The 19,354-nt window shown below is 40.8% G+C and overlaps 1 protein-coding gene across 2 annotated transcripts; it reads right to left on the bottom strand.

Annotated features, from left to right (window-relative positions):
* Positions 1–4,329: 4,329 nt before the first annotated feature.
* LOC119211182 (ensconsin) lies at positions 4,330–8,918 on the bottom strand. Of its 2 annotated transcripts, XM_037461889.2 has the most exons (6): positions 8,802–8,918; positions 8,573–8,631; positions 7,642–7,761; positions 7,471–7,539; positions 5,085–5,180; positions 4,330–4,593 (listed from the first exon to the last, which is right to left on the bottom strand). In XM_037461889.2, exons 2-6 carry the CDS (start codon positions 8,612–8,614, stop codon positions 4,513–4,515), a joined length of 408 nt encoding a protein of 135 aa, XP_037317786.2. In that variant the 5' UTR covers positions 8,615–8,631; positions 8,802–8,918; the 3' UTR covers positions 4,330–4,512. The 2 variants fall into 2 exon arrangements, with proteins under 2 accessions (XP_037317786.2, XP_037317788.2); XM_037461891.2 differs by lacking the exon at positions 8,573–8,631 and having other exon boundaries at positions 8,802–8,910.
* Positions 8,919–19,354: the final 10,436 nt, after the last annotated feature.

Raw genomic sequence — 19,354 nt, 5'->3', positions numbered from 1 at the left:
CTGCTCTGTTGTGGGTGGTGGTGGAGACATTCGTGCATCCCACCATCCTGAGAAACTTTATGGGATCCACATTCCTGCCGGGTAATGTGGATTAAGCAGCTTTTAAGGAAATGAGTTACCAGCAGAGTGGAACCTTTTGCTGGACTTTTTTGCGCCCTGAATGTATTTCAGAGTAACAGTTTACTGCTCTCTATGAAAAAGCCGGTATGCTTTGGTGATGAATAACCCTTACCTCAGCACCAAATGCGGACGTAGAGCAGATTTTACATTATTCTCAAGAATTTAATCTTCCTTTTCTTATGGAAGTTGAAGCCTGGTCTGGTCATGTGACAATAACCTGCTCTCCGTGACCAGAGGATTGTCAAGTATTTGCCTTTTAGAAGCTTAGCATTGACATAGCCAGAACATAAGCTGATGGCTGGTCGCGTGTGGGGAGTTTCATAAACTGCAAAGTCTCTTTTCCCATGGCAAAAAAACCTCAACCTGTTGAGGCGCAGGTTAAGTCGCCATTACCCCGGGAAAAAAAAGAGGCAGCTCTCTTCCTCATTGATGAAAGAGCAATGTTGGTTAGATTTATAGTTCTCACATCACAAAGATCTCTTTTGACGTCCTGTACAAGCGCTATCGATGCCGCAGACAAGGAATCATTTATTTACACGGAGACCTTCTTGAGATGTACATGGTTAACAGAGCAATGTCTCTCGTACTGTCTTACAGACTGTACTTGGTACAGTGTTGCGATGCGCAGATCATTGGGGAAGTCGCAGCATGTTGTGCTATTCGTAAAGTTCTGTTTGTTTATTTTGTCTTTCGTGTTTCACTGCTTCAATTGATCAAATTTCGGATTATGAATAATAGATACATTGATGCAGATTCGCCAACAGACATATTCACACACACAAATTCAAACTCCTAGTTCTATAGTAATTTACACACCCAAGTGCTCATACACATATGACACAGTACATATATTCTTATGACTTAATATGTATCATTTAGATACTCTTTGGGTTGATTTTATTTACTTATTCTGAAAGAGTTGAGATCATTATTTTCGCTTGAAAGATCTGATTGGATGATGCATTCCATTAAGCCTACTTTCAACAGACACATTTACAGAAATCTGATTTATTAGAGTGATGAGGAACTTAAAATGAGCCTATACATTTTCCAACACTTAGGCGCACTTACACCTTAACACCGATATTTTGCTAGACTTGTTGTCTCGCCCTCGCACCGCGAGGGCTTGGAAATATAGATATCAGAATTAAAATTAATCCCAGAGATTTTCAAAGGACCAGAGGTCAATCACGTTGATGCTCAAGCCCTAATAAAGCTACAAATAAATACGTGACAGATTTCTACAAACACTATATTAAAATGAATAACTATTAACCATATCTAAATAAATGAATTATGGCCTCAAACAAATATCCCTTCCCACAATTCAAGTGGAAATATGAGGATGATGAAATCTGGTATGGATAAATGGTTTAGACACTGGATGTTCCTATATCTGAAGCTCCAGTAAAGACGAATAACTGAACTGAGACATTGATTCACAGCCGAAGGTAAATGCCAATGTGCATATATAGTGTTAGATGAGTGATTAAATAGAATTCATTCAGTACTGCCCGGTTATAAAATATCTGTGCTGTACGTGATGTGTGCTTTATTAGTATGCATTTAGTTGGGTACAGTAGGGAGTAGATTGAATGATGTATCACACCAAAGCAGTTCATGTTTCAACATTTGATTTCAAACTCAACACTGTATAATCGCCACGCTTCCAACATATAGTGTGGATTACACAGAGCTCTTGAAACACTCTTGTGTTACGTCAAGCCACTTCCTAGTTTCCTCTTTTTTTATTGGTGTCCATGGCTACCATCAGCTAAAGGAGATGCACGTGCTGTGGTTTTCACATGTCTACCCTACATGTATGTTTGTGTTCTAGGCCTCTGGCAAATTCCTAACTTGTCCTGATTTGTCTCAAGTGCCAAACATTTTCCACTCTGGGGCTGTTTGGCCTCTGCTCTGAAACTGGCATATTAAGTGTAATAACTCTTTAACTGCTTTGTCTATTTTGTAACAATTTTGGCAGGATAAAGGGGAACCCTGTGAGTGTTCTTATGTGTAGGAATAAGTTCAGTGTTATTGGTGAAGAAATCAATCAATAATACACATCCCAAAAAACTTGGAAATTTGGTGAATCACCATAAATAAAATCACTAACAGCCCTCTAAGTCCTATAAAACATGGATAGCCCAGTGTGTTCTCTGTACACATGTAACTCAACTTCATGAGGCTTTTGTGAAACAGACGCAGTCAAAATGCCGATTCCGTCCGGCTGTGGGAAGCCGATTTGTATCTGATCTTATCTGATGCGACGAAACCCATCGACAGCTTCCTTAGCCACTCAGAAGCCAAAATGTGTGGAGCGTGAAATGACGCTAGAGAGTGAGGATTGGGACAGGAAAAAAACACTAAACGGGGAAAGAAGGGTCAAACATTAGGATTGAAAAGGCAGAGAAAAGCAAAACCTGTATAATAAAACTCACTCATAAAATAAACCATATTCATTATATGTATGAGTTTTATTTTGTGTTGTATGAATCAAATTCATACAACACAAAACAATGACCCATTTAAAGTAGAAAATGTGAATGTCATGGATTTAAATAAGGAGGGGGTTTCTAGTAAATGTTTTTAAGTGACAGATGGGGGGGGGGGGGTTAAGAGGAGAGAGGCCATGTTACTGTGTGTCTGTGTCCTCTGGCAATAATATACCTTGCCATGTAAGTCATATACTTTTCTCATTTGGACAGACAGGAAACTCTTGTTCCTCCTCATCTCCTCTTCCTCTCTTCTCTCTCCCAGCTTTTATACCCCCCCTCCCCCACTCACCCACCCACACACACACACACACACACACCGTTAAAGCACAGGTGAAAGACTTTAAAAGTACTCTGATGTCTTCTACGTGTCACTCCTATAAAATGCCCAATGACACCTTATATTTGCACACACACACATAAACAGAACAAATCTACAAACACACATAACATGTCCACGTGTCTGTCTGCACATGCACACCTAAAAACAAACCAAAAACACAATCACACATGTGCAAAACATTGTGTTGGCATCATTGCAGTGTGCACACAGGGCCATACAATGGACGCCCACACCGAGCACTGACACAGACACACCCTATTCTCTGGACATCTGTGTAAATACATTCAAGTGTGTGCAGGGGGAGGGGGGGTGTCTGTGGGATGATGATTTTGTGCATGCCTGGAGCACAGGGTCCACCCTCTGTTAGCTCTTTCAAGCTCCTTTTGTGTTGCACTGTTAGCATCATTAGCCGCGAGCCTTCCAGCTCATTAAAGTTCAATAGATTTATCCTGAAACTCGTGTAAAACACCTGAAGTAAACCATATCCTTTCATTTTAGCTTAATTTTGGCCTTCATCTACCACAGGGAACTATTTAGGGCCTTTTGTTGTCTGTAACCAACTTTTTTAACGTCTTATGTTTGTCAACTGCTGTAGGGAGAATGTGTGCAGTGGATTTGTTAGTGCCTGCCGCTACTGTAAACAGTGTTCGATAGCGATAGCACTGAACCCTCAGTTAATGTGCAGTAAAACCGAAACGATAAGCGGTTTAAAGATCTATAGGACTGCAGTGATGTACAGGTGAAGAATCAGCTGATAAATTGTTGTCAATATGGATGGATGATATACTTCAATGAAAAATTTGATTAATAATCATTTTTAAATATCCAATTTCAGGAACGATGTTAAAATAGTTTTATGAAGGGGGAGCTTCTTTTACTTTTTCCAATGTTGTGTATTAGTAATAGAAAGGCAATGGTGTAACCATGAACCTTAAGGCTTAATACGTATTAATCTCACTCACCATTTTCTGCTGTTTTCTTACAGCCCCACGTTTACCAAAGAAGGACACAGTGGGCTAAAGTCTCTGGACCTCTTAAATCCCCCCTCCCTCCCACACACACACACACACACACACACACACTATATGCACTACCCACAGACACGTGCACATTCACAATTTACTGTAATGCTTTAAAGAAAAAAGAAGAAATCTTTAGATTCATGATCGGGGACATATAAATCAAGCTGAACCCACGCACCGTTAAGCATTATGTGCTCTGTGGAGTTGAACCATTGAGAGCAAAATACCCTTTAGAAAACGTTGTTTAAATGATGTTTTATGGCATTCAGGCCTCATCATGTTCTCTTTGGACACACAGGAACACAGAAACGAACTGAGGATTTGAAACACGGATACATAATAAATATTGTATTGTTAGATTGTTTGACAATGGGGCAATCTTTCTCAGATCTTTTTCAGGGGGGGCAGAAAACTCAAATTATTCAGACATTATCTTATTCATTTACATCCATCACACCAATGTCTCAGTTGACTAAGTGCTCATTTAATGATGTTAAAGTGCTACAGAAAAAAAAGCACACTTGTCAATAGTCTACATTCTAGTGAGAAGCTGGTTGACCGTGAGTCGGCCCTCCGTCCCCGACTCCTCCACCAGCACCTTCCTCTGGAAGTCCTGCAGGAGGAGAGAAGTGAAGAATGAGTGACAAAACTAGAAAATGAACATTCCACAGAACCATTTAGCTGACTGCATCAGACTGACGGGAGTCCTCAAGCCAAGTCCAGAGGCAGAGTGATGATTAAAAGCTGCAGCGGCGGCTAACAACTACTCACTTCTAGACGAGGCTCTCTCGATCAGATCAGTGACCTTGAACTGTGTAACTTGATAACGTCCAGTAACTCCCAGCGTTTAATAAATAGCTTGCTTCTGATCTTTGAAATAGATTTTAGTATTCTGCGGGGGGGGGGGGGGGACTTTGTAACATTAGACGCAACAAAAATGTCAAACAACAGCAGAACTGTGATCTGTCAGCTCTGTGCAGCTTTCATATTGTGTGTGTGTGTGTGTGTGTGTGTGTGTGTGTGTGTGTGTGTGTGTGTGTGTGTGTGTGTGTGTGTGTGTGTGTGTGTGTGTGTGTGTGTGTGTGTGTGTGTTTGCATTCTCACCCTGAATCTCCTGAGCCTTTTCAGTCTGTCTTGCAGATTCTTCTCTTGGTTGGAGGTCAGTTTTTCTACATGAGTCCGCCACTGCTGCTCTTTCTCCTGACACATGAAAATACACAAGACTGATGTTGAGGAAACCCGCTTGCAATGAATCATCTCCTGGTTCTGCATTTACATTCAACTCAAGTGAGTGAGTGAGCTGCCGTTCCGTCTTTCAACGGATCCTCTTGGGTTCGTTTTTTGGTTTAGTTTTGCTACTCTCATTATTATTGCTTCTAGACAATTTTCACCCGTTTTTTAAACTTAAAAACACATCTCTCATTAATTTGTTTAACGTCAGCTTTAATTCAAGCTTGCAGACGTGCAAACTCTACGGCTCCATATGAACATATAGCGAGAGTCCATTTGGCAGCTTTTGGCAGAATAACAAGTAAGTAGAAAAGAGAAAGAACCCCCCCCCCCCCCCCCCCCCCCCACACACACACACACACAATCCCTCAAGAAATCCTGTCTATCTCAAAGCTGTGTAGCAACATTTTGAAGGTTATAAAGTTTCTGTGGTACAATGGTAGAAGAGTGCATATTTTCAGATGGGGCTACACCCCTTCGCCTCAAGCAGGCGTGTTCATGTGTGTCTGGTGTGTGTTTGTGTGTGTCTGTGTAACAGTGAATGAAAAGTGCTGGCTGTGTATCCCTGACCTCAAATTGTACTACGTATCACTCTCTTGTATCCGGTTTCCCGCTGTGTGTTTGTATGTGTATTTTTCTTTGGGTGTGTGTGTGTGTGTGTGTGTGTGTGTGTGTGTGTGTGTGTGTGTGTGTGTGTGTGTGTGTGTGTGTGAGAGAGAGAGTCCGTGTTTGTTTCGGGTGAGCAAAGAAATGTGTGGAGGAAGCCTTGGGCAAAGGGGTCATTTGTTTTGTCAGTTTCAAGACGAACACATGCTGACACAAATGGAGTGAAGGTGAAGTTAAAGCCCTACCTTCCCAATTACATTCTATACACACACACAAACACACGCAAAGACACTCAAACACACTTACTGGCGAACAATCAGGACGTTCTTTCTGAAGTGACCTTGAGTTGAAAATGACTTTTCTAAACACACTTCATGGTGTTGCGACAAGAGGAAGTAGAACGCTTTGAGCAAATTGCCTTCAATTGGACGATCGCTGACGAATTGAGGAGTTGCGTTAATGCTGGACCATCACAACACACTTTGCCATCTGGCCACTGGCGTTGTTTGTGGAGTAGTCAGCGGGCCAAAAACCGTCTGCAGAGGTGTGAAAAGATCAAAACCAGTGCAACGGACACAAGATAATATTTACCCACGCCATCCGATTGCTTACTTTACAAGTCTGGTTTAGCTGTAAAGCCACCGCACGGTAATACTGGAGAAATTCCATTCTTTACTGAGGTGAGAGTGACTCTCCTCTCTATCGGGGTTAATGTTGTCACCAGCTTCCTGTCCGTGTGTGTGTGTGCGTGCGTGCAGCGGAAACACTGACAACAACAGCCAATGTCCCTCATTGACCTCACACAGTCCTGTCAGATAGAGACGGGGCAGCTGCTCAATGCCCCCGCAGCTGTTTTTGTGTGTTTGTGCGTGCGTATTCCATGACAACGGCGTGTGTTTGTGATTTTCCTTTAACTGTATAGAAAGTATAAACACTCTTCAATGCACTTCAAGGCGTGTGTGTAACGTGTGAGCATGAAGCGACTCGTAAACCCAGCAGCCTTGAGGCCCAGAGTTTTCAGATTGCTTCTGGTTTCGCGCACAGCGGCCAAGTGAAATGAGCAGCCGCCAATCAATCTTCTCACCGCTCGTTTGATCATCGTAACCACGAAACCTATTCTCACGAAACTCTGAGCGACAATAACAATGCCAATAACAGGCCCGCAAGGGTTAGCCGGGAGAGATGCAAACTGAAAGAAAACTCAATTTGACGTGTGCTAATTGCTTCTGTTGACGAAACTCTTGGATCAAATCTGGCATGAAAAAGAAATATTCTCAAGTGTTGTTCTATCGCAAGAGTTTGGCTTCTAGTACAAGGTAGTGACAGCCACAACAATCTGTCATCACACCAATCCACTCATTCAACTAGTGCCTGGCGTCAGGAGGCTGTTTATCGTATTTTATACGACGCACTGAATTATAAGGCGCACCTTCAATGAATCGCCGATTTTAGAACTATTTTCATATATAGGGCGCACCGGATTATAAGGCGCATAGAGTAGAAGATACTGCAGTAAAACGTTTGACTGGGGCTGCGTTATGCATCCACTAGATCGGGCTAAATCAAACGTTATTAAGCGTTCTGAAAACTCTTCACTCCCACGGTAGGATTTACTTTCACTTGTAGAGTGTGTGTCACCCATGTGTGTATCTACCTTCTTGATCTCCTCTACTTCTCGGAGTCTCTCTTTTTCCCGTTGCTCTCTCTCCAGTCGCCGGCGGACCTGAAAACACGCAGACTCACATGTTTTGTTGTTCTTTTTTTAACCAGTGGAGCGTCATGATAGTGGGTTCTGCCACATTTAAAGAACTTTCCCACTTCTTACCCTGTCCTCCTTTCTTGCTCTGCAGTCCTCCTCCAGAGCTCCTTCAACAGTTCCTTCTGTGCTCTTTTCTGTCATTGCCAGAAACGTGTAGTCTTCCTCTTTACACAAACCTCTCATTGACTGCAACCAGAGGAACAGCCATTCATCCAATGAGCTACTTATGGTGAAATTGCCTTCATTATGTCCATTGACTGCACAGGACATAGTCCATTGGTTTGTGGGTTAAGAAGTCTCAAGATCATAATTTTCAACACAGCCATCTTGTTTTTTTCCAACCAATGAACAACATTGACTGTATTTGGACAGGAGGGATGTAGAGACGCTGTATACAGCTCTTGTAGTGGTAGCAACCTGTCAATCCCAAGGTAGCCCCGCCCTAAAGCATACTGTGATTTAACATATGTACAAAGGTACTGTAAAATAGGTCAACTTGGCCAGATTAACATAAGTATACTGCAGAAATTTCCAGAGTAAAGCACTGTGGTGACATCATTATGAACACATCAGGAAGTCCAAGTCGGTTCACTAGATTTTACAGGAATTGTACTAAGCATGAAAATGAGGCTTCAATATGAGTCAGCTGTCAAATGGAGAGATAAATATATTGGGTAGGAACAAAGAAAACATCCTTATAGATGTGATAGGGAAAAAAGTTCAGGGTTATGGAATTTTCATAAAGTTGAAAATTATTCTAATCACATGCTCATGACATGAGATATCGACCCAAAAAACATTGTTTCGGAAAACAAACGGTTTGGTTCCACTGACAGATATTTATGGAAGAATCATCTCCCGGGTTAAATAGGACTAGAACGCATTAAGAAACTTGCTGACGCCCTGCCGCTGTAAGCATTAGGGAGTTTAATACCCGCAAGCCAATCCCTGTGTATTGTCATTGCAGTAAAGCTGGTTGCATTATTTTATTACGTACCTTTGACATGGTAATGTCTTGAAACGTTTTAATGTGAGTCATGTTGATCCAAGACAGGTCTGTTGCTCACGAGACAAAGATATGCAAACTTTGCGTTAAAATCTTTGAGATGTTTACATCGTTGCAAAAATACCTTGTATTGTATATTTTAATTTTACAGTTTTATTTCTGCATTTGAAGGACAATAGCAAGAGTCAGATTACTCATTATTAGTCCATCAGTTACTCACATGTAGGTCCACACTGTCAAACCAGTGTCCGCTGAGATGATCAATACCTGTTGCTTGTCTCTGCTTGTGTTCTGTGTCTGTAAAATGACATCATAACCACGGATCCGCCCTGCGTCCTTCTCCAGTGTAAAGTCACAGAAAGTTTGAGATCACAGTTATAAAGCTTCTTGTACAGTGACGGCATGCAACCCACATGCTAGTTATTTCCACAGTCCAGTGACAGAATTGCCACTGTCACACTAATAGAGAGAGTCAGTGAGTCAGCAGAACAAAAAGGATTGTTTCTTTTCTTTATTGAAATCAGTATGTTTCTAAGCCCTTAGCAATGCCACAGTGCCTTTAGTATTGCAGTTTAATGTAATATTCCAGAGGTTGTTTTTCCATCCATCTGAAAAACACTGGGTAAATACTTTCAATTAAAATGTGATATTTTGCAAACAACATTATTATCTATCATGCCCTGTATAGCCAGATGGGGTAGTTCTTCTCACATTTACCATAAAGACACAATAGTGGATCTGTCAGCGTGTATTTTAGCCCACCAAGTATCACCAGCTCTACCTCTGCAGATTTCATTCCACGCTGTATTTATCCTTTGGGAACAATATAAGTCACCACATCCTCGTATCCTAATGAATAACCCTTTAAGCATGCTGCTAATAAGGAGCCTGGCAGCCTCATCATATACAGTAGCCTAGATGTCAACAATATTTTCAGTGAGCTCACTCCGTCACTGCTTTGGCACATTCAAGAAAAACACGTCTGGGAGCTGTTACAGCGTTGCTGTATCACATGAGTTCATCTGAAGAGGAGGAGGGCCCACGCGTTCCCTTCTCCTTCAGGTTGTGTAGTCTCGTATCACAGTGGCAGTGATGGGTATTGATATTGAATAAATTTGCTGTGGCCATAATAGTAAAAAAATGTCCCCACTGAGATGGTCTGCAATTTAAATGGCTTCTATCGAAGCCAGAAAAAAACCCTCATTCTCTTGTTCTCTCACACACACGCACACAGCTCGTTTGACCCCAAAACCCCTGTTAAAGTTTGCTCTAGTTGCAGTAACTATATATCAATGGGACCTTCACATGGGTGAGAACGTGTGGAAAAAGGACTTTTGGCGAGTCCACCATCACAGGGTCTAATCCTCACTCTCCGGGAAAGCACTTCAGCCGTACATCTGTGTAAAGTGCAAGCCATGGTGATGAATGGCAAAAAGGAGAAGAAACAAACGTCTACTTCAGCCTCCGCAGGCCTTCAGCCTCTGGAGCTCATTTTCTATGAATGTCTGAAGCCAGTGTAATTAACAAGTTAGCTAGCTAACTAGCCAGCACAACATATCTTCAGAATACTATCCTCTATACGGTAGGTGACACAGGAGGATTACACAAAGGACAACATAGAAAATAAACAAAAATAAACTATTGCCTTGTTTTGATTGTTTGCACAAAATGAATTGCAAAACTGGATTATTATATAACCATGAGTATTTTATGGTTCGCCCTCCATTATATGCAGTATATTCTCTTAAATTAACGTAAAGGTTCAAAATCTCCCATCCAAAAATTCCAAAAATCCTTGTTTCAGGATATCATTCATGTTTTATTGTATGGTAAACATTCAAAACAATAGTACCACAGAGCTGCATTATTCTCAGAATTGCACATTGAAAAAATAGATTACATTACTTTCCTTATAAATACAATAAAACTAAACAACAACAAAAAATCCTTAAGTTGTAGTAGGGAGTTATCTCAAGAGCTAATACGTTCCAGGAGGTGAACAGCAGGGATTGTTGTTGAGGGAAGTGAGAGCAGAGTGTGAAGGAGAAAACGCAGTCAAGCATGACTGTGAGGGTTTGTTATGTCCAGTGTGTTTTCTTTTACGAGGTGCAACATTTTCATCCTCTCACTGAAGAATGATGTGTGTTAATCTCAATGCAGCTTTTAATATCCTTTTTATAGGTTGCTAGTCAAACTCATAAAGAGATATAGCAGAAGTCAAGCAGTCTGAGATACATGCGGATAATGCTCTCTTTAGTGTACTTGTGTGTGTGTGTTTGTGTGTGTGCGTATGTGTGTATGTGCGTGTGCACAGATGCATTCATTAAAGCCACACTGTGACAGCAAAAAAGTCTGCAGCTCCCTTAACAAGGGAGCTTTGATCACAGCGTGCAGTAAGCAGAAACAATGTAGTCAAACTTAAAGTCTCTACCCGCAAACGACACTGATGGCGTCCACATGCTTTCGAAAACACAGTCAGAAACACACAAGTCACTACTGCACATCCCTTCACACATTCAGCACCCGAAGAGCGAGCTGTGATCTTTGACCTCAGGTCCCTGAACATCTCCGATGCCCTGATATCACTCATCAGCCTGCTCAGAACAGGAAAACAGAGCTGGGCTTTAAATACTTGAACCATAATACTAAGCAAAGCATTAACATTAATTACACGAGTGCATTTTTCCAAGGATTGCGTTTGTATTTTAAACGGAAAAAGACCCTTAGGTTCAAGTCAGAACTGACTGGACCTGAGTTCTACTTTCCATCCATGGCAGACAAGTTAAAGGTAATCATCTTCAAGATAATTTAATTATCTGTGTTAAAACAAAATAAATTGTCTTTACATCCTGACAGCAATTAAAAAAAAATTAAAATGCCCCTACAAAAAAAAGAACAAAGAAATCTGGTTGTGTAGCTTTCGCAAGACTTTAATATGCCAATCTGATCAATTCATAAGGCACGAATGTGGACACATTTGACCGGCATCCCAACACTGAAATGTAAAATCCTTTCTTTGGAGGCCTTCCACAGCTGCAGACAAACTTTGACAGTTGAGTTAGAGCTCGCACTTGAGCATCGCATCGCAAAGCCTCACTCAGTCCAGAGGTCCCGAGGTCCAGGGGGGCACTGTACATCCCAGCTGGAGCACAACACCTGCGTGACATCACATCAGTTCTCATCCCAAAGATAAAATCTGTCCAGCGGACTCAAACGTGAGCCGGCTGCAGAGGGGTGACCTGGAATGACTCTGAGGAATCCCTTAACCTTGTGTCTTAATGCCTGATCCATGTGCCACTAAGTTGTGCACCGCAAGAGGCTTAAATCCACCATGGGGATCGGCTCTACTTGTTGATGTGTAACGAGTGGATATACCTTTACGTGTTTGTGTGTGTGAGCCCACAGATGGAGCCCGTGGGGATTTGAAACTCCCTTCCTTGTCTTTGTGCGACGTGTGTTTTAAACGTGTGTTTATGGGCGTTAGTCCCGTAACCAAAATCCTTCTCAGGGCAGGACTGTGTGTGTCGACTTGGATGTGGTTGTTATTCTGTACACGTTGAACATTATCTTAATATGGGTATGCAACAACATCTGTGTAGTCTAATTTGTCAGCAAGTAAAATCATTTGTTCAATTAAGTGAAATTCTGGAATGATAATGGTTGGCAGCTTTAGCCCTTTGGCCACCAGATTTTTTTATTTTTTTATTTAGGGCTAAACAGGCCAGGTGGTTACTCACAAACCACCTTTTAAATTGCGAGGATGTGGTTGGCTCAATCACGGTAAGTAAGAATGATTCATGTTGAGTGATTGAACTGAAAACCACAAATTTAAAATTCATGATGCACATTTGGATTCTTTATTGGTGCCAATCCATCCAAAACGAGGTGGGATACTGCTGAAGTCAATCCGCTTGTAGCTCTTCGCACATGAGGAGGCAACATTGATCTCTTTACCACATTTCACACATACAAGTACATTTCACTCAACATTTCAATCTTAGGGTGGCACTATGGGGAACGTCAGGGGAACATCCAAAGTCATGTGGATCCAGCCTCTGGGGATCACGAATACGTGTACCAAACTTCATTCCCATCTATCCGCATCATTCCCAGACTTCCTACAGCCAAGCAATAACATGTATTTCCAACGATAACCTGGGGCACTACGGACAGTGATCCACGAAGTAACAAGAACTCACAGTGGGGAAAAAAAGGCTGATGACAAGATGTAGTGAAACAAACATTGTTTATTGTTTTCATGCTTTACGGATATTTTTGACCAAAATACATGAATCTTTCACTTGTGTATGAGGAGGGCTCTAGATTTGATTCATGTTTCCGTGGTTGCCAGACTTAGTGATTAATGCTACCATCCCTGTGTGAACCGCAGTAAAATAAATGATAATTCTCTGGGTGATCCATCCGCTTAGAGACCGGAGTTGCCGTTTTTTGTGACATTTGAGGATAAACACGAGGTTTTATGCCCAAATCTGGGGTACTCAAGCTGTGAGAGAAACAAACGAGGTATTATTTAGTGTGACCAGGTTATAACTCCACTTCAACATGGACTAAAATAACATTATGTCAGAGAGTTATGGGAACAGGAGGGAAGTTCTCTGACTTGTTGAAGCGGTGAGCTCACATTTCTGTCCTACAGCCATGGCCTCTCTTCGACATGGGAAACACACGAGTCATTTTGGACACGCCACACTGAAAAAACACCTCAAGGTTATTCTAAGCCAAATCCTAATCCCAAACTGTATAGATTTTTAAAATAACACGCATACGAAGAGACTAATTCTATAGAAGTCATAACATTTATTTAGTAAAAATGAAGAATAGATCCCTGGAAAAACAATTAAGGTATTTAATGTGATTTTTCAAAGCAATTTGAGAAGTTGGAGGAATCAGCACTTTGGCTTTCACCTACATTATGAAAACGAGTGATAGCCGAGGAATTCCCTATGCACCATAAAGTAGCAGCTATTGTGGAAATCCACCTTAATATTTCAGCGTTCATCCTGTTGTTAGTCAGACAGGCCGTCATTGCTTAAGTGTTACACAAATGCTTTCTTCACTTTTCACATTAAAAATTAAAAACTGCAAACTTCTATATGGTCAAAAAATGTTCTCACATTGCACAGATATTATATTTGCTTGGATTAAACTTGCCAGCAGCTTAATCCACCTCACACCCACAAGTCATTTATTCATTTGTATTATGAATTAAAATCCAACATTGGCTTATTGGTAGTAAAAACAAATGACAGCAGAGGCTAATGGGAATGTCATTTGTTTTGGTATTTTATGTTTGGTTGTTTGAACTGATTTAAATGTTTGACCTGGTGATGGTGCCGGGTAAAAAGTTTCCCGTTCATGAATGTACAAATGTCAATGGAGGTTTTTGGAGTTTCGATCAGGATTTATTTTTACAGTCATGACTGTCTGTGCATTATGTTGTGCTGGATGCATATGCACGTTGTTAATCACTGTGTTCATAATTCAACTGTACGTATATAAGCACTGCTGGTCTCTCTCTCTCTCTCTTTCTCTCTCTCTCTCTCTCTCTCCTTCAAATGTTGAGTCGGGGAGGGAGGTTTGACTTTGAACACTATGAGTTTTAAAAAGCAATCGACAATGCAATATATTAGACCTTTGAAATCAACCTCAATTTCTCGCTGACAAAGGTAAAAACATCTGGAAATTTAACTAGCTATTTCAAGACTTGCATCCACCTAAGAACAATTTAGTTTACATTTAAAAAAAAAGGTTCAATAGTTGCATGCCTCAAAAAACGTTCAAGTGCATTGTTAAAAGCATAAAAAATTATGTGACATTTATGAGGGACAAAAATTGGTTTCCATTTGTCCTTGGAAAGATGGCTGCCGGTTTGGAGTGAAACCGTCATTTTCTGTTGGTCTTATTTCTTCTGTGAGGTTTAAAATAGTGTTTATATTTCAGAAGCTTCACCATGCATACTGTACATACTCAATTAGACTTTGATATGAGGAATGCTATCCCGATCAGTGTGAGCTGAGTCCTTGAACTCTCTGCCAGAGGAAGAGAAAAGGGGATTTCAAAGCATAACATGACCCCCCGGACATCCAACACATGCAAGGATTCAGTTGGGCGTGAATCAGCAGACTATTCAAACAAAGCCAGTGTGGCCCCTCCTCAACAACAAACAGGCGTTATTAAAATAGAAAAACTGTCAAGTCAATTTCATTCTCTGGAAATTTGAAATAGATCAGGGGAGCTAAGAGAGGGTGAAGAGAGGAACGCACAAGGGCTCTTTTCATTATGCTTTTTAGCTCCAGGCACATTCTTCTGAGTGTCTTGGAGACACATTTGGTCCAATGAAACTGTAGAAATTCTTTTCACTTGAATCAGATCTGGTGACTGATCACTGGTCGGGGTAGTTGAGCTGCGGGGCGTAATGCAATGTCTAATAAAATTGGAAAAAAAACAACAATACCTTCTGTGGAAGATGCAAACCTCTGTGAGAGAAACTTTTACCTCCTCGTTCATATTCTTCCATATCTGATTTCTCTCACACATTGATGAACATTTTGCCAATGTGGCAGATTTGAATAGTCTATGTATTCTAGCTATTGGTTGTATGGAAAAAATATCTAAAATTAGGGTGTTTTTAGGGCTTCAATGTTTACACATCCTGCAATTTTGGTGAGGGCAGGCCAAGCTATTTGGAAGTTATAAATCTTGCCAGATTAAGCCACACCTCTTGCAAAGTTTATTAATTGTAATAGCTTCTTAAAACCACAAGACAGGTTAGAAATGATCATATGGATGTTTAAAGGGTGAGAAGTTCATGCTATATGAGAAATATGGAGCAGATTACATAAAGTATGGTTGAGTTAAAACAACTTCAATGTTTGTGGCGAATGGTGTTTTTTTAAAAATCCTCCCTACACACATAGTTTGGAAATTCTTCCGGCAAAATGCAATTTATAGAGCCTAAGGTCTCAGGATCACACTGCGCGATTTTGAAAAGAATCAGGTTTAATCCCTGGGAGGAGTTTGAGTATCTCATCAAAACAATGGGTTATCACCACTATTCTGATATATCAAGGGCACATTGACCCAATAATGATCCACCGACGGTTTCGTGACAATCAAACTCAGCGTTTAGGAGAAATTGCCAAAAATGTGTTTTTCACAAAATTCAAAAAGGCGGAAAATCTAGTTAGGCGCATTTGCATACTATGATTGACTTTTTTGTAGAGCACGTCGAAGAGCACTTGTGTGCCAACTTTCAAGTTGATTGGACATCGGGGGCGGAAACTGGCCTAGTGTGGTCTTTTTTAAATTTCTAGAGTGCGCTATAGAGACATTTCTTTATACCCAAACGTGAGACCCTAAAATTATCAAATTCTTTAACAGTCCAGATATCCATGCCAAATTTAACAACTTTTTGAATATGATAAAGGCCCCAATAAAGCCCGCGGTTTGTGAGAATAATAATAATTCCTTTAAATACAATAGGTTCCTCTACGACTAGTCGTAGCGAGGACCCTAATAATAATAATAATTCCTTGAAATACAATAGGTTCCTCTACGACTAGTCGTAGCGAGGACCCTAATAATAATAATAATTCCTTTAAATACAATAGGTTCCTCTACGACTAGTCGTAGCGAGGACCCTAATAATAATAATAATTCCTTTAAATACAATAGGTTCCTCTACGACTAGTCGTAGCGAGGACCCTAATAATAATAATAATTCCTTTAAATACAATAGGTTCCTCTACGACTAGTCGTAGCGAGGACCCTAATAATAATAATAATTCCTTGAAATACAATAGGTTCCTCTACGACTAGTCGTAGCGAGGACCCTAATAATAATAATAATTCCTTTAAATACAATAGGTTCCTCTACGACTAGTCGTAGCGAGGACCCTAATAATAATAATAATTCCTTTAAATACAATAGGTTCCTCTACGACTAGTCGTAGCGAGGACCCTAAATATACAGGCAGATTTATTGTAAGGGGACCTAAGAGACTGTATTTTCTGTATGTGTGTTGGCTTTCTCTCAAAACTATTATAGAGGAAACTGGACTCCCTGTGGGCTCTATGGGCTCTAAAAAGCCTGAAGCGTTGCTAAACGTTTACTCCCTGTCTCTCTCCCACACACAAACACACACGCACATATGCACAGGCCCACTTACACATACACTCATAGACCCAGTGGGTGGTCATTGCTGCATTTAAGTCCAGATGTTGACACTGCAGGACAGCTCAGAGACGGCCTCACAACGGAACAAATTTCACCTGTCAACCGTGGAGGTGAAACACACCTTCTCATTTCCTCTACTTATCCCCTTATGTGTGTGTGAGCGTGTGTGGGGGTTTGTACGTATGTGTTTCTGCATGCTTACCAGTCTCACCCTCTGCAGTGTACACATGTGTACACATGCCTCCCAGTGTCCCCCAGTTAAATGTCTAAACTTGGGACACCTTCTCGGTTTAGCCGCCAGTGTCAATGTCCACCGCTCTGTGGTGTGAGCATCCTTTGGGACTTGAAGGATTTTTATTTTCATTTTTGATCATGCATTTGGCAGCGCCTCTATTTTCCTTTTGCCTTCCAATGTGAAAGCATAAATACAATTTGGCATGCTAATAGAGAAGAAAGCACACTGGATAAGTATTTTGTACACTTGCGCTTCAAAAACATTGTTCAAGTTTTGTTCATCACGAATTCCAGTTCTGCCTCCGCGTCAGATTTTCACCAATGAATCATTCATGCTTAAACAGATCAAGGCTTACAGTTACAAGTACTGAGAGAAAAATAAATCAGTGGCAGGAAATGTCCCTGTAAATGTATTACATTACAACTTTAACTCAATTTGTAAACCCAATGTCTGACTTCGGCTCAATATCGGCCAAGGGCTCGTTTGTGATTGACCTTAAACCAAATTTGAATAAACTGTAGAATAGACTAAAATGGCACAGCGTGCATATATTTATTTAAATGTATTGTTTGGTAATGTATGGACCATACCATATTAGGACATGTGTCTTGAATTAGTCTCCTCTGAGTTTGAAAACATGGTATTTGTGGATCCCTCGAAGCTGTTTAGTAATGTTTAAAATTGAACAAACCTGTCGTTATAGTACTGCCTGGTCCTGAGAGGCAATTCATTTGGCATGAGCAACGGGCTGCCTCACAGAACTCATGTCCTGAAGTGTTAAGTTTGGCGAATTGTACGACAAGTTTTTGAACATTAGTAGATGGTCTGTCATCTGTAAAAACATGTGACCTGTTACCTTCAGCTGCTTCTTGCAAACCCCTCATCAGGAATGGGTGCTGAAAACCTTAAAGGTCACGAGGGTTCGATGATGCAGGAAGAAGTGGACATGTGGATTAAACTTTTTAACATCCTAAGTCTACATCTAAATTACAAAGACTTTTTAGTCTGCCCAAAGGCTCTATTGATTTCATTCAAACAGTTACACTTAGATCCCTTCAAATAGGAGCCCACGCATTCAGTCAGCACAGTGGAGGTGTTGCTGATCTGCTCATGCTACAGCTTGACAAGCGGTAAGCTCCTCTTACAATAGGAGCTTAGCTCAGCTCTGCATGGATGTGCTCCTTAATTCAGCTTCACCCTTCCGTAAAACACTTACATAGACATGTTTGTGGTCCCATGCCCAAGGTACCATAGGAAGAATCCATCCCTGGACAGTGAGAGTTAGAGAATCATCAGGTAAGACTTAATTGAGAGTAACTATCCCACAATGGACATTGAGTAAAAAATATGTATAGTAGAATAGTGTTACTTGATGCTTTGACTGATGACTCATACCTCCACAGGGAACCCCTGTTGTGCCAGCAGTCGTCTGTTGTGTACAACTCGTTACCCGGAGGCTCTTCCTGTCTCTTCACATACTCTTCACATACCATCTAATAGACAGCATACCTTCACAACATGTGATTTCCATGTTGTGAGTGTGAGGAATCTGATAATGACTGATCTGTGTGTTTTGTCCAGGACCTGTCTGTTATGTTTCCGTTCCTCGCTGCACGCAGTTTTGTTTTTGAAGTTGTTCTGTCTTATGTGTCTACTTTCATGTATGTAGAATTTGTTGAGACTTCTTTCTCCACACCATGAAATGTCAAGTTAGTTCCTGTTTATACAGGTTTTTTTTTCTTTGCTTATAAAGGTTCCTTCTCTTAATTAGGAAAAGTCATTTTTTAGGCTTTTCAGGCTGGATTAGGACTTATTTTTTAACAAAAAGAAAACAAGGAACATTATTACCCTGTAGCCCAGGGTTTGAACCTGAGAATTGAATCCATCTTAGTCAAACTCTGATTACTGTGAATAATATAACAGTGTAAAAATGCCACTGGGATAACCATCACTAAAGTCTGACTTTATTACATTAGTATTCTTTCTCGCTGCACACGTGCCTCTAGAAACAACATCTCCTGAGTTAAATGATGCAAGGCACCTTCAGACCTCCCTTGTCTTTTCACCACTGACCACATCTTCTGATGTTTCCGATATCTCTTTTCTCCATCTGTGCTGTAGCAATAACTCTAGTGTTAAACATCTGATCAGATCTCACAATAAATTACTATCAGGCCTCCAAACATCCATCATTATTTCTCTCAGTGGCTCAACTCCCTAGAAGTCCTTTGACACACGTCTGGGAGACTGCTGTTAATCTATACGCTCTATATTATCACCAAATCACAGCAGGACAGCCAAACTTACCATTCATTATTTCATTTGAGTCATTTTCCACCTC

Source organism: Pungitius pungitius, chromosome 2 (assembly GCF_949316345.1).
Source record: "Pungitius pungitius chromosome 2, fPunPun2.1, whole genome shotgun sequence".
In the NCBI taxonomy this organism is placed as follows: Eukaryota; Metazoa; Chordata; class Actinopteri; order Perciformes; family Gasterosteidae; genus Pungitius; species Pungitius pungitius.
The sequence above is the reverse complement of the archived record's forward strand: the minus strand, read 5'-3'. Positions and strand labels throughout refer to the sequence as shown.

Bases quoted from the DNA above. Each gene is read 5' to 3' on its own strand.
- LOC119211182 (XM_037461889.2), bottom strand. From the start codon at position 8,614: ATGACTCACATTAAAACGTTTCAAGACATTACCATGTCAAAG. The intron at 7,762-8,572 runs GTACGTAATAAA...CTCTGGTTGCAG, and splicing joins AAGACATTACCATGTCAAAG to TCAATGAGAGGTTTGTGTAA. The intron at 7,540-7,641 runs GTAAGAAGTGGG...GCGTGTTTTCAG, and splicing joins GAGCAAGAAAGGAGGACAGG to GTCCGCCGGCGACTGGAGAG.